Source organism: Patiria miniata, unplaced genomic scaffold, assembly GCF_015706575.1.
Source record: "Patiria miniata isolate m_02_andy unplaced genomic scaffold, ASM1570657v1 HiC_scaffold_17, whole genome shotgun sequence".
Classification (NCBI taxonomy): domain Eukaryota; kingdom Metazoa; phylum Echinodermata; class Asteroidea; order Valvatida; family Asterinidae; genus Patiria; species Patiria miniata.
Window position 1 is genome coordinate 14,090,200 of NW_024037055.1, and position 15,982 is coordinate 14,106,181.

At 38.1% G+C, this 15,982-nt stretch overlaps 2 protein-coding genes and 2 pseudogenes across 2 annotated transcripts; all 4 read right to left on the bottom strand.

Annotated features, from left to right (window-relative positions):
• Positions 1–1,026: 1,026 nt before the first annotated feature.
• LOC119723909 (perlucin-like) lies at positions 1,027–2,837 on the bottom strand. Its single transcript, XM_038194811.1, has one exon. It carries the CDS (start codon positions 2,255–2,257, stop codon positions 1,517–1,519), a length of 741 nt encoding a protein of 246 aa, XP_038050739.1. The 5' UTR covers positions 2,258–2,837; the 3' UTR covers positions 1,027–1,516.
• Positions 2,838–5,022: 2,185 nt separating this feature from the next.
• LOC119723297 (C-type lectin domain family 10 member A-like) lies at positions 5,023–5,911 on the bottom strand. The gene has a single exon (XM_038193846.1). It carries the CDS (start codon positions 5,909–5,911, stop codon positions 5,174–5,176), a length of 738 nt encoding a protein of 245 aa, XP_038049774.1. The 3' UTR covers positions 5,023–5,173.
• A 3,035-nt stretch (positions 5,912–8,946) lies between these two features.
• On the bottom strand, positions 8,947–10,066 carry LOC119723294 (annotated as a pseudogene).
• Positions 10,067–13,611: 3,545 nt separating this feature from the next.
• Positions 13,612–14,769, bottom strand: LOC119723289 (annotated as a pseudogene).
• Between the last annotated feature and the right edge of the window lie 1,213 nt (positions 14,770–15,982).

Below are 15,982 nucleotides of genomic sequence, written 5' to 3' on the forward strand. Positions count from 1 at the left end.
CACATTTTATGTCGATCAAAGTTCAATCACCTGAACATTCAATTCGTATTTTCACATCAATCACATTTATTTTGATTTCACAATTCACTAATTTTATAACAAGTCAATTAAAAATGTGGTGACTAAATCTTAATCCAATATTGCCTACGTTATTAACAACTTTTTACTTCCAAATTTTCCTCAGTAGCTCAGCATCACAAGCTGCACATTCATTTCAATAGAGAAACAGAAAAAAAATGGCTTTTTTCCATACGGTTTTGCCACCCCTTTCCAAATTTGTCCTTTAACGGATGCCTGAAACAGCTGTTTTTGTCCCAATTGTACGGTTAGATTTCAGGTTTTTTTGTGCATTATTATTACTAGAGTTTTCTACAGCCAAATCACAAACAGCATATTACATGTATATACAGTTCACATGTTATTGCTAAATTTATATGGTACATGTATAATCATTTGCTTTGTGTTTGAAACAACAAATTTGCTCGAAATCTTGAGAAGGATGCATAACAAATAACTTCTTAAAGCTTCAGCTTGGTGGCTCCTATACATTTTTAGAAAACGCAGAAAATTAAACATATGAACATATTATTTTGGCTCTTCTCACTGGATTCTGTTGCAAAGGGTCCGATTCACCATGTCTACCTGGATTTTCGTTCTTTTCTAATCTGAGGCTTTTGAGGATTTTTTTGAATGAGGAAATGAAGTCCGAATGTCATTACGTTTGAATTCATTTCTCTTTTTCTAATTTTATATTTTTCTCATGTTTTTAAGAGAAATCAAGTCCAAAAAGTCATAGTGTACACCACATGTGGATGTTGTTATCTCGAAAGAATTCCTTAGTTTCTGGTAACGCAATCACCAAGACAAAAGGGGGGGGGGGGGTTCCCTATGTCACATATTTTGCTACATATGAATTTTACAAGCAATTGCTAATACTTTCGGTAAAATAAAAACCTACTTTTCACATGTACAAGTATCCAAAGTACGACAATATTAAACCACAATTACTATTTCTTTTCCAAATTTATTTTAAAAAGTTACAATTAAAAAATGCAAAATGTTTTTTCATTGTGTTGTGCTCATAGTGACCCCAGAACGAAACTTTGCATTAATGTGCCCTTTTATGCCATCTGTTTGAATGAACCAAAAACAGTGAGGATATTTGCTTCTTTTTACCACACAATATTTCCTAAATACCGGTATCTACCACAAACAATTTAAATTACAAAGCAAAAATTGCCATTGCCATTTTTATGCCAATTACAACTAACACTGATAAATATATATCGTACTTACACACTATGGTGGCTTTCCCTGATATTGAAAATCCTTCCAAAATCTTATATTAGCAGTTCACAGAAAGTCTCTCATAAAATAGTAATTAACTCTCAGCCATGAAAATGTAAGGCACCGCTGCCCTTTGTGCTTGCCTTGAAAATGTCAGCCCCAACTACCTGTTCATAAGAGCATTCTGAAGGGGATTGTTTGGTATCAGTTTGCATCATGTAAGCAATTTCTACAGATCCAGGCCGTAGCAGTTCTCAATTTCCACCACATCTTCAGCAGCTGCATTTTGAAGGGCGAGGTCATTCAGCTGGCACACCATCTTACCCTGGCCTTGGTCCTTCAGATTGAAGGAGCTACATTTGGGATGAGAGAGGCAGGCCTTGCCACAAGACACCAGACCCTGAGCCTGTAACTCCATCAAGATGTGATTATCAGTGAGGCACGGGGAGGTGATGTGACCATCGGAGCCGATCTGAAGGCAGAATAGAGGGTTGTAGTCGAAGATAGCAAGCTCACATGTTGCATATCTGGGATTAATACAGTACTGATTCCACCATACACCACCTGCCCTGCCACCCATCAATACGCAATCAGCTCCGCTGTACTGGTTGCTAGGATTTCCTTCCCCCCAGTTCTGGTACGCGTTGGTCTCATCACCTCTCAGAGGACAATTCTGCCAAACACCTTCCCGGTCGATGTCATTGCAGCCGATCCAGGCACCATTACCTAGACCATCAGGATAAAACTCCCGCTGGAGTAATTCCCATATAAATGTCTGTTCTTCCATTGAGTTGGGAACTGCAAGGCTTGCATGAGAAGCAGCACAGGTGCTTTTTGCTTTGTGCCAACTATTTAGTTCCTTGGTCACAAAATAGCAAGCCTTTCCATATCGGTGCCAGCCAACGGGGCAAACAGTCGCCACACTGGCCTCAAATCCAGCAATGAGAAGCAGTATACTCAACACATCCATGCTGTTTCTGATAATTAGGAATTTTCAGTTGTATAAAGGATATGTAGTTTTGTATTGTTGCCTCAGTATTGCCCAGCTTTTCTACCAGCAATTTCAATCAAATTCTGATATGTAGGACCACAACGTGTTTCGCATGGAAATTTCCAGCAGCAACTGACAGTTGATAACGAACACAAAATGAAAGAGGCTTACCCTACTCAGTTGAATGCACAAAGCAAACAAAGTCAGGGATTGTTACTAGACTGTTTCCATGGCAATGCTGCTTTGGCTGTTGTCTAATTTAAGCAAGCGAGCACAATAATTGGTTCTTATCAATCATTGACTGACAACCTGTATAAATCTCTGATGCTGTACAAGGCTGAAATGATTCGGTCAGATGAAACTCGCCCTTTGTATGAAAAATGTAATAGAACTAGTGCAGGGAGTTATCATCTTTTACAGCGGAGGATAAGGACTATATAGCAGTATAGCAACACATTTGTCGCTTCAGCTGTTCAGATTTTTAATGAGCAGTTGGAACAATGATAATTATACAATATTACAGAGACCAACACGGGATTTAATCGTACCCACATGCATGACATGCAATTTATTCTTTATCTTGTTTAATAACTTTCTTTTTAGTGAAGTATTGTGTTTTTGTGTGTAATTCATTCGTCATTTTTAACATTTTCATCAGCTGGTTCAATGCAAAAGGTTCAACGGAATTTCCTGTTAGGGATAATCAAGTCAAATTGAATTGAATTGGATTGTAATCAGCAGTTGGTTAGAATTGGGAATATTGCATTTTTTTGACAAATTTTGTATTCATCTTCAAGCTCAAAACAACTGATTGCTTTCACGGTTGATCTTAATGATCATAGGTTCTCTTTGTACTACCATTAAAAGGCACATTTTCTCTTTTTTGGGTTGCTTGTCTGCAAAATTGCAGAAATTTTTTTCTTTTTGTTTGCATTTTTTCCTTTCTTCTTCCTTTTCTACTTATTCCTCTTCTTCCTTTTCTTTTTGTTGTATCCCAAATCCCATAGACTTTGTACGCGTCTTTTCTGGACGTAACTTTTGCCTTTCATCTTTATCATACATAATCATAATTCAAAGTTAGCATAGACATAGCCCCTACTGCAAAGTTGTGTCTCATCAATTAATATCATGATGACATCATCATTTGCCAAGTGACGTCATCACAGGAGCATATTTTAATGGCCTATATCTAGAGAACTACAAGGCAGATTGGGTCGAAATTTTCTTTTCACACATATCGGGATGTGCTATAACTGAAGGTGACATTAAGATGATGTCATATGATTTTGTATGGATTTTGTACATTTTGAAGTTCATTGCCGTATCTAACGAACGCAACATAGTAAATTCAAAATTCTTTCTGTAAATGGTTTGTTAGGTCATAGATATGTGAAAAGTGTGTGACCTCATGATGACGTCATCAAAAATGCAATTGTTACAGCACCTAAGGGAAGGTCCTGTCGTCATGAAACTTGGAGGGAAAGTAGATAATATATGTTTTGCAAAATCCGAAATGACGTCACGATGACATTGTTTTTTTTTCTTATTGTAGACCCACAATGTGTTTTGAATGGAAATTTCCAACAGCGACTGACAGTTAATAACGCGAAATGACAGAAGCTTACCCTTCTCAGTCGAATGCACAAAGCAATCAAAGTGGAGGATTGTTAAAGTTTGTTTCCCTGACAACGCTGTTTTGGGCGTTGTGTAGTTAAGAGTTGAGTACACTGTTAGGAATATTGCTTTTTTCAACAGTTGCTTCCCATTAATTAACAGCTAAAAATAGCCGATGACTTTCACGGTTGATCTTTGTTATTATAGAAGCTTTTTCTTTAGAATGAGACAAAAAGGCCCATATTTCCCGCACAGACATTGTACACTGTTTTCTGTATATTGTCACTTCCCCATTCTTTCATATCTTAATGAAACTTGGTGTGGACAAAGACCCTATGCTGAAATAGTATGTGTGTATGGTACCTCAAACACTGATGTCATATTGACCACATGTCACGTCCTTTCAGTGTAAAGAATATTAGTGGATAACTAAATAACTGATGGTGCATGACTAGGATATAAATGCTGAACAACATCAATGTATCTTTTGCGAAGAAGATTTTCAATTTTTTTCAACCCTATTCTTCACACAAATAATGTTGTGGCAGCATTGGCATTGATGAAGATGTGCATTAAAAACTGCTGTCATATTTATATGATCCATTGCATGTGTAATTCTATATTACACAAAAGGTGATGTCATGATGATGTCATTTGATGTTTCAGACTTTGATTTAAAAAAAATAATAGCCAAATATTTGCTTCCCAAATTTTTAAAATGAACTATTTACAGACAATTATAAACACCTTCAGTGCATTAATTATAGGTAGCATTACTGTAACAACATTAAACCCAAATATAGTTATTTCTTCTGTAGGTTTCTGTCTTCTAAACAGCTAAATGTGCAAAGTAAAAACTGAGTGCTGATAATTTGTATGTCATGTTGCTCCTTACACACAACATTTTCTAAACTATTGCAAATCGCAATTGTTGATGTGGAATTTTTTTGCCCTTTTTCACATCGTAAACAAATCAAAGTGTATAGGTTACTTTTGGGCAGACATTACTGTAGATGTTTATATACCAGTCACCACATCAATATATTTTGTACTTACAGACTACAATGCGAGTTTTCCTGATATTGTAAATCCTTCCAAATCTTTGCAGTTCACAAGAAGTCTCCCACAAAATAGTCATTCACTCTCAGCTGTGAAAATGTAAGCCACCACTGTGTTTTGTACATGTACTTGCATTGAAAATGACAGCCTCATCTACCTGGGTTCATAAGAGCATTCTAAAGGATATCTTTCATATCCAAGTTTGCTTCATGCAACCAGTTTCTACAGATCTAGGCCGTAGCAGTTCTCAATTTCCACCACATCTTCATCAGCCGCATTTTGAAGGGTGAGGTCATTCAGCTGGCACACCGTCTTGCCCTGGCCTTGGTCCTTCAGATTGAAGGAGCTACATTTGGGATGAGAGAGGCAGGCCATGCCACAAGACTCCAGGCCCTGATCAAACTCCATCAAGACATGATTATCAGTGAGGCAAGGGGAGATGATATGACCATGGGTGCCGATCTGAAGGCAGAATAGAGGGTCGTAGTCGATGATAGCAAGCTCACATGTTGCATATCTTGGATTGGTGCATAACTGGTTACCCCATTTGCCACCCGCTGAATTGACCATCAATGCACAATCAGCCCCACCGCGCTGATTGTCAGGCTTTCCTTCCCTCCAGTTCTGGTACGCGTTGGTATCATCACCTCTCAGAGGACAATTCTGCCAATCACCTTCCCAGTCGATGTCATTGCAGCCGATCCAGGCTCCATTCCCTGGACCATCAGGATAAAACTCCCACTGGAGTAATTCCCATATAAATGTCTGTTCTTCCAATGAGTTGGGAACTGCAAGGCTTGCTTGAGAAGCAGCACAGATGCTTTTTGCTATGTGCCAGCCTCTTATTTCATTGACTACAAAATAGCAAGCCTTTCCATATCGGTGCCAGCCAACAGGGCAAACAGTCGCCACACTGGCCTCAAATCCAGCCATAAGAAGCAGAACATCCAACACATCCATAGTGATTTTCGGCTGAAAGCATGTAGTTTTTGTACGGTTTCGCTTTTCATTTTCAACCAGTATTTTCAAAATGGCTTCTCAGTGAAGGTGCAGACCTCAATGTGTTTTACAGGAAAATTTCCAACTGGCATCTCCAACTTGCCAAGGACAGTTAATAAAGATCACAAATGAAAGAGTTGTACCGCGCTCAGTTGAATGCGTGAAGCAGGGAAAGTCACAAATCAATAGCAATTTGGCTTTAATTGTTGACAAGAGAGAGAGACTTGTATTTTGACCTGAGAAAAAGGCATATTTTTTACCTTCCCAATCTCAATAGGGAACAGCTATTGTTTTTGTTAAAATTTCTTTTTTTCCTGAAAAGGTGTGATATGCTGCGAGTTTATTGCAGATTGCATCATATTGGTACTGAAAATGTGCCTGCTGAATTCTCAAGGTCCTGTATATGACTCTTACTTCCGGTGCTGAAGTGTTAATTTCAGACTATATTTTTCTCATAAATAGCATACAGCAATTTTCAAATTCAAATGTATTAGTTTCAGCTGAAAGCATACATGTATGTAGTTTTGTATGATTTGGCTTTTCAACCAGTACATAGAAAATGACTTTTTATTCAGGAAATTTCAAACTTGCATCTCCAACTCGTCAAGGACAGTTAATAAAGAACACAAATAAAGGAGGTGTGCCTTACACAATGGAATGCATGAAGCAGGGAAAGTCACAAATCGATAGTAATTTGGCTTTAATTGTTGACAAGAGAGAGAGACTGGTATTTGCACTGCAAGAAGAAGCATAATTTTACCATCCCAACCTGAATGGAAAACAGGTACAGTATTGTTTTTGTTCAAATTTCTTTTCCCCGATAAGACATGATACCAGTTCTTTTCAGATTGCATCATGTTGGTACTGAAAATGTGCCTGCTGAGTTCTGAAGGTCTTGTGATCCTTACTTCCCGTGCTACCGGAAGTGGTAATTTTAGACTGTATTTATGTCATAATCGATTTGATGGGGTTGAAGTTTCAAATGAATATACAGCAATTTTCAAAGATGAATATATTACATTGATAGTACTGTAATGTCTATTGTTCTGATGTTACGTTGTCATGAATATTTAATAAGGCAAATTTGTGACCGCCATGTCGAATCTTTGGCTATTTCATTGTATTATATCATGTGTTTCTGCTGTAATATCAAAGTCATGTGACCTAATACTTTGGTGTAACCGAAAGAGCAAAACCTATCATTTTAGCATCATATCTCTAGAATCATTGAACTAACTTTGGTTGAAATTTCACAACAGTATTTAGAATCATTCCCGAATTTGTATAACACAGTGACGTTATATAGTTGTTCGTAGTATGTTCCCCAATGTGCCCCAATACCGATGTTCCCCAAAATCCTAACCCTAACCCTAACCCTAACCCTAACCCTAATCCTAAGGATTGCGGGAACATCGGTATTGGGGAACATAGGTATTGGGGAACATAGGTATTGGGGAACATGGGGTAGACCCCGTTCGTAGCTCTGGTGCTACAACGTCATGAAACTTTTATGAGGTAATCCATGTGTACATATCTCAAGAGAATGCAATGATGGATGATCACACTTCTTTGTACACTTTACAGTCTCAATATCAAGGTCGCTCATAATATTTCTGTGCTGCAATGCCTTTTCCGCAGACATTGTACACAGATTCCTGGGACTTTTGTAATTTCTTCAATTAGTTAATTGACTCTGTGCATGAACAACAGATGGTGCTTTGTGACCACTTTCAAAAGCCAACGTGGGAGGGAGACACCATAAAATAAGCACAATTTCTTAAAAAATTGTGTGTACTTTGTGCCTTTCATGCGCGCTTTACACGCACATAGTATGCAAAGTACACACTATTTGTTAAAATTTGGTATGTGCATAAACCCATGGCATCTTCATGTGTACCTCAGGCATGACAGGCAGTGTGCTGGAATGTCTCCCTCGACTCACCCTTGGTAACAATTGAGGGGGTACATTGTGCACAGGGTCCATATCATCAGCAAACTTGGTGTAGACAAAGACCCTGTGCCCAAGTTGTACACAGTACAATGATGTCTATGTTCATCAGTGTATTAAACACATTTCAGTGGAAAAAAAACCTTCAGAATTAAGAATCTGATGGGGCTGGAACCCCAGGCCTGGATTCACCAATAGGCACAGTTGGCACTGATGTGCCTAGCACCTACGAAACATTTGGGGGCCTACGAAAATGTCGCAGTGTGCCATAAGGCCCCCAAAAAAGCTCCGGTTTCTGGTATGCACGCGCGTCGCCGTTGCCATGCGTGTCGGCAAAATGAAAAAAAAAAATTTTTCAATAAAAGATGATGTCTCAAAACCGCCAAACTCACTGGTTTGACTGGAATCCTGCTGCTGCAAAATTTTAACGTGTTTTTAGATGGGGGTTATGATCGAGAATAAGCTTTATGTGGCCTCTCTGGTCTCCCATAATATTTGCACTCTTTAGTCGGGCACCATTTGCAGTCATCAGCCGACATTTGAAGCAAAAAAAAAAAGTAAAAAAAAAAAAAAAAGCTGCTTCGCCGCACCACTTTTTGGGCAAGCTCCATACCAGAAACCGGAGACTTTTTTGGGGAGGGCCTAAAACATATTGGCCTACCCACACACACACCCACACGCATGCAGAGAAAAGCTTTTAGGAGGTGTTGGGGTCTCTCTCAGAATTTTCAATTTCTCTGCCGCTGTATAGGCATACATGTAAGTATACAATTTGCGTGTATTAAAAGTCTGTCGTTATGAAGCATGGTGCCAAGTCCATGGGCGTCGATCAGTGGAGGACGGGGGGACATGTCGTTCCCCCTCCCCTCAACTATTTTCGTTCGTGAATAAAAAATTGTTGCCTACATTTGATTCTATAGCCCGAAATAGCTGATTCAATGACTCCAACCTCGAAAATGATGTTTACATGATTATCTTTTGCTAAATAAAAAAATGGTTAAAGTGGTCAGAAATTGCCTTTTTTCCCCTTTTACTAATGGCATATTAAACAAAGCAAAGTGTACATGTATGTGGTTACTTTTTGGCTACATTTCTGCCAATGCACAGGCTATTTATCTAAACAAAACAAACTGAATTCTAAATACTATGCAAATTATGTACTTTAAACAGTCACAACACTCACTAAGACAAATGTTGTACTTACAGACTACTACAAGTGTTTCCAAACTTGTAAATCCTTGCAAATTTCTAGCAGTTCACAACAAATCTCCACAAAATAGTCATTCACTCTCAGCTGTGAAAATGTATGCCACCACTGTGCTTTGTACATGACATGTACTTGCATTGAAAATGTCAGCCCATGTACCTGTTCATCAGAGCATTCTGAAGGATATCCTTTGTATCAGTTTGCTTCATGCAACCAGTTTCTACAGATCCAGGCCGTAGCAGTTCTCGATTTCCTCAACATCTTCAGTAGCTGCATTTTGAAGGGCGAGGTCATTCAGCTGGCACACCATCTTGCCCTGGCCTTGGTCCTTCAGATTGAAGGAGCTACATTTGGGATGAGAGAGGCAGGCCTTGCCTCAAGACACCAGACCCTGAGCCTGTAACTCCATCAAGACGTGGTTATTAGTGAGGCACGGGGAGGTGATGCGACCATTGGAGCCGATCTGAAGGCAGAATAGAGGGTCGTAGTCGATGATAGCAAGCTCACATGTTGCATATCTTGGATTGGTGCATAACTGGTTAACCCATATGCCACCTGCTGAATTGAGCATCAGTGCACAATCAGCCCCACCACGCTGATTGTCAGGCTTTCCTTCTCCCCAGTTCTGGAACATGTTATTGTTGTCATTTCTGAGAGGACAATTCTGCCAAGCACCTTCCTGGTAAATATCATTGCAGCCGATCCAGGCACCATTCCCTGGACCATCAGGATAAAACTCCAGCTGGAGTAATTCCCATATATATGTCTGTTCTTCCAATGAGTTGGGAACTGCAAGGCTTGCATGAGAAGCAGCACAGATGCTTTTTGCTTTGTGCCAACTATTTAGTTCCTTGATCACAAAATAGCAAGCCTTTCCATATCGGTGCCAGCCCACACGGCAAACAGTCGCCACACTGGCCTCAAATCCAGCCATAAGAAGCAGTACACTCAACACATCCATGCTTTTTCTGATAGAAATTTCCAGCTGATTGTATGTATGTATTTTCGTACGATAGCCTTAGTGGTGCTTGCCTCTTCTGACAGTATTTTTGAACTGAAATTTTAATGAAACTGCAAAAGAAAATGTTTTTCGAGAAAATTTCCAACAGCAACTCCCACTTGTTGCTGACATTTATTCAAGAACACAAATGAAAGAGACATATGTCCTGCTCAGTTGAATGTATGAAGCAGGCAGAGTCAAGAATCGATCTGACTTTGTTGCGGCCAATGGCTTTCATGCGTGACTTCCTTTTCATAACTGCCAAAAGAGGGGTAGCCTTTAAATTACTTCTGTTCTGATAGACACCCTTTTCCTCAGACATTGTACGCTGCAGTTTCCTGTATAGACTTTTGTCATTTCATAATTAAGTGTATGGACTCCGTGCATGAACAAAATTTGACGCTCTGTGACCACTTTCAAAGCCAGTGTGGGAGGGAGACACGTCGTGTGCGCTTATTGGTGCGTGCAGAAGTCACGAAATAGGGCAACTTGTTTAAACCTAAATGAAAACCTGTGGCATATTTGCATGAGTTTCAGGCTTGATGGGCAGTGCATTCAAATGGCCAGCTCCAAGTGGTCTCTCCCAACTCGTACATGTGCACGGCGGAGTCTATCAAACTTTGTGTAGACTAAGCTGTACACGTACAGTACACTGATGCCTATGTTCATCAGTGTAAAGTACATTGTATTTAAGAGTGAAATGCCTAGAAAACTAAGAATCTAATGGGGCTGGAAACTGGTGTATGACTAGAGTAGACAAATGTTAAATTACATTATAATTTTGGAGGCAAATTTTTGAGTTTTCACACTTTTTTTTACACGTAATTCACCCTTAATTTTTGTTATAGTTTGGCATTTATACATTAACATAGAAAAGGATGCCATCATGATATGATCCATTCATATTATGGGAATAAACTTGTGCTTGGCCAGTTTTAAACAACTCCATTGAAGACCGGTGTCGTGAATGGACGCTGATGTTCAGCTCGAGCCAATATTGGCAACCAGGCCCCATGCCGGTGTTAAACAAACTTGTTTAATTAATACCGGCCAATCATATTTGTTCCCATTCATTGATACCTTTTCGGTCCAAAAGCAAAAATGATAAATTTCAAATGATTTTGTTCAACAATTTTACTTCATGTTTTTCTCGTGACTAGTCGTAAACAACTCCTTATATGGAGATATCGACACGGTTGTGGTGCATACTTCGTGATGTGGTGCAGAATGCAGCGGTGCTTGTGCAGTGTAAATTTAGGATCCTCGAAATACATGTACGGACTCATTGGTAGTATTGCGCAGAAGGGACCAGACTTCATAGGAGTCCAAATTTCATTTGACCCTGAAAAAGTGTGAAAGACTAGCCAGCGGGTGTTTTATCAAGCGTTTAAGACCGGCCATTTGACACTGCCAATGAAGAGAAGCAGTATGCCAAGTACTTCTCATTAAATCAGTAGGTTTGTTTCTGGTCAATTACAAGTGTTTCTACATGTCTTTAAAAACAATATTTTGTTATGGAGATTCTGAAAACTCATGTTTCGACTTTAAAAAAAAAATTGCATTTTCTTTCCCAGAATGACTTAAACACTGTTTTGGCAACTCAGCCATGAAATTTTATTTCTGGACGTCGTTAATTTTAGAAATGCAATTTTATGCCAATCAAAGTTCAATCACCTCAAGATTGAATTCATATTTTCACATCAATCACATTTATTTTGATTTCATGATTCACTGGATTTACAAGTCAATCTAAAATGTCAGTTCAGTAACTATTAATGCAAAGGCAAAAAATACATTCTATTAGTGAAACATTGAAGCAATATTCTAGAATACTTTTAAATAAGCAAATTGTTTTCTAGAAAAATCACAATCACATTGTGCAATAGTTTACTTTTGATTTATCCTAAAATATGATCCAAAAGGTGTAAAAACTATTATTTCTCCATTTTGTAATTTGTTTTTATGTCATCTGAAAAATCTTAATCAAATATTACCTTCCTAACAACTTTTTACAACAACAATTTCCTAACTAGAGGTTTCACAAGCAGTACATTGATTTCAATAGAGAAAGAAAAAGAATATGGCTTTTTCACTTACATGTACATTTTGCCATCCCTTTCCAAATTTGACCTTTAGGCCTAACAGATGCAAAAGCAGCTGTATTTTTTCTGATTTTAGGGGTTTGTTTCAGGATTTTTTTAAGTGTTTTATCTCTGATTGCAGATTGTGCATAACTTGTTTATTAGAGTTTTCTACAACCAAATCACAAACAGCATAATATATACAGTTTACTTTAAAGTTCATTTGAAGGTATGTAGAATCATTTGCTTTGTGTGCATTTTTGGTAAATCAGCTGTCTTTTTGCTCATGAAGGGGTATATTTCCGGTTTTTTTCATTGTTGTTTTTCCTGATTGTAAATTTTGCATTACTTGTTTTTAGAGTTTCTACAGCCAAATCACAGTTTACAGTGTAATGCTTATTTAAAGGTACATATGATTATTTGCTTTGTGTGCATTTTTGTGTTTGAAGCAACAAAATTGCTCAAACTCTTGAGTAGGGTGCTTAACAATTAACCTGTTGAACTTTCAGCTCAGTTGCTTCTTTACAATTTTTAGAAAACATATGCGGAATTGTACGAAAATATAGTGCATGCAGGCACACATTTTGAAACCACCTTCAATGTTAGTTTTCCTCTAAAATTATTTCACAGGGTATTCGATACCAGTCCTTTTAGCAAAGTTTTAGTAGGTGCTTTTCTGGGTAATTGCAACATCTTGTTTAGTGCAAAGTTGGCAAAATTTACAAAATTAGCAAGAAACTTTTCAAAAGAAATGCAATATCTAAGGCAAAATACAACATCAAAGACATAATATAACAAATTCAGTGATGTAGTGTTCTTGTTCATGTTGTGGTTAGAGTAAGTCAAACATGTTTTCCATGTTTAACATCCTTCAAAATCCGTTTGCTTCTTCGTTGTTTTTGTAATTTATGTTTTTCTTTGTATACATGCGCCATGATCGTAATGCCTGGCGGATACTGGCGCTTTACCAAGTGTTCATTATTACTTTTATTATTTGGTAATTTGTCATGACTCATGAGTATACACCAAATTATCAAACATTTTCTTTTTACAACATGGGAAACAAAGATTACACGTTCGGTGTAATAAAAACCTACTTTTAATAGGTATCATTTAGTCCAACAACATTAAACCATATTGACTATTTCTTTTCCAGATTCCTTGTTAAAAGGTAACATTAAAAAGTGCAATAAATTTGAGTGATCATTATGTTCTCCTCGTAGTGATCCCAACACACAATTTTGAAACAGTTGCCGTTCACAAAGTTAGTGTCCTCTTATGCCATTTTTTTTTTAATATACCAAAAAATGAGGACATGTTTATATTTACCACACAATATTTCCTAAATATTTCTACCACAAACAGTTCAAATTACAGTGCAAAAATTACCATTAATATTTTGATGACAATCACAGCAAACACTAATAAATATTGTGTACTTACAGACTATTGTGGGTGTTCCTGATTTTGTAATCCCTTCCAAAGTCTTAGCAGTTCACAAAAATTATTCCACAAAAAAGGTTATTCACTATCAGCCATGTAAATGTAAGCCACCACTGCCCTTTGTGTTAACCTTAAAAATGTCAGCCACATCTACCTGTACATAAGAGCAGTCTGATGGACTGTTTTGGTATCAGTTTGCTTCATGCAACCAGTTTCTACAGATCCAGGGCGTAGCAGTTCTCAATTTCCACCACATCTTCGTCAGCTGCATTTTGAAGGGCGAGGTCATTCAGCTTGCACACCATGTTGCCCTGGCCTTGGTCCTTCAGATTGAAGGAGCTACATTTGGGATGAGAGAGGCAGGCCTTGCCACAAGACACCAGACCCTGAGCCTGAAACTCCATCAAGACATGATTATCACTTATCAGTGAGGCACGGGGAGGTGATGCGACCATCAGAGCCGATCTGAAGGCAGAATAGAGGGTCGTACTTGTAGTCGATGATAGCAAGCTCACATGTTGCATATCTAAGATTGGTGCAGAACTGGTCACCCCATTCGCCTTTCCTCCAATCGCCCATCATTGCACAATCAGCTGCAAAGTGCCAATTGTCAGGCTTTCCTTCACTCCAGTTCTGGTAAGCGTTGGTATCATCACCTCTCAGAGGGCAATTCTGCCAATCACCTTCCTTCTCGATGTCATTGCAGCCAATCCAGGCTCCATTCCCTGGACCATCAGGATAAAACTCCCGCTGGAGTAATTCCCATACAAACGTCTGTTCTTCCAATGAGTTGGGAACTGCAAGGCTTGCATGAGAAGCAGCACAGATGCTTTTTGCTTTGTACCAAGTATTTAGTTCCTTGATCACAAAATAGCAAGCCTTTCCATATCGGTGCCAGCCCACTGGGCAAACAGTCGCCACACTGGCCTCAAATCCAGCCATAAGAAGCAGTACACTCAACACATCCATGCTGTTTCTGATGATTAGGAATGTTCAGGTGTACGGATATATAGTTTTTTAGGATAGCCTCAGTATTGCTCAGCTTTTCTGCCAGTAATTGCAACTGAATTTTGAGTGTAGAACCACAACATGTTTCGCATGGAAATAACATCAACTGACGGTTTCAGAACGCGAAATGAAAGAGGCTTACCCTTCTCATTTGAATGCACAAAGCAATCAAAGTGAGGGATTGCTACCAGTTAGTTTCCCTGACAACGCCGCTTTGGCTGTTGTCTAATTGGCAGTTGATTACACCATTGGGAATATTGCATATTTCGACAGTCTTTTGTTACCAGCACCTAAAAATAGCCAATAATTTTCACAGTTGATCTTTGTGATTATAGAAGCTTTTCTTCACACTGAATTTAAAATGCCCATTGGTTTCCCCAACAGACATTGTACACTGTTTTATGTATATTGTCACTTCCCCATTCTTTTATATCTTAATGAAACTTGGTGTAGACAAAGACCCTATGCTAAAACAGTACCTCAAACCCTGATGTCATATTTTCCATAATATGTCACATCCTATCAGTGTAAAAACAATTTGAGTATCTAGAGAACTGAGAATCTGATGGTATATGGCTAGATGTGAGTCTGCATGCTAAATAATACTTTTTTTTTGGAAACAGATTTTGAAGTTTTTAAACCCACTCGATTCTTAACACATTTAATATTTGATAATGCGCATGTGTAACTCTATATCAAAAAAAAAATTGATTTCCCTGTGATGTCATTTGGTGTTTTAGAATTATATTACAAAAAAATAATAACCACATATTTGCTTTCCACTATTTACAGACAATTGTAAATGCATTTAGTGCATTAATTAAATAGGTAGAATTATTGCAACAAATGAATCTGAAATAGTTATTTTCTTCTGCAGGGTTCTGCCATTCAAACAGCTACACATTCAGTGTAAAATATGACTGCCTACTACATTTTTGTCTTCTTGATCACACAACACACAACACTGTTAAAACTGATGCCAATTGCAATTGTTGATGTGCACTTTTTTGCCCTTTTTTGCATGATGAAAAAATCAAAGGTTGTATGCAAAAAAGGGCTACTTTTGGACTTATAATTTGAACCCATATATTTCAGCCAATCAAAAGCCTATCTATCTTAACAACAAAAACAGTTGAAATTACTACATGTAGGCAAAAAGCACTGTTAATGTTTTTATACCAGTCACTACATTCACTAATGAATATATTTTGTACTTATAGACTATATCGCGAGTGTTCATGATATTATATTGTAAATCCTTCTTAAATCTTATCAGTTCATAACAAGTCTCCCACAAAATAGTCATTCACTCTCAGCTGTAAAAATATAAGCTACGACTGCCTTT

What these genes read in the sequence shown, in the direction of transcription:
- LOC119723909 (XM_038194811.1), bottom strand. Translation starts at nt 2,257, where the DNA reads ATGGATGTGTTGAGTATACTGCTTCTCATTGCTGGATTTGAGGCCAGT.
- LOC119723297 (XM_038193846.1), bottom strand. Translation starts at nt 5,911, where the DNA reads ATGGATGTGTTGGATGTTCTGCTTCTTATGGCTGGATTTGAGGCCAGT.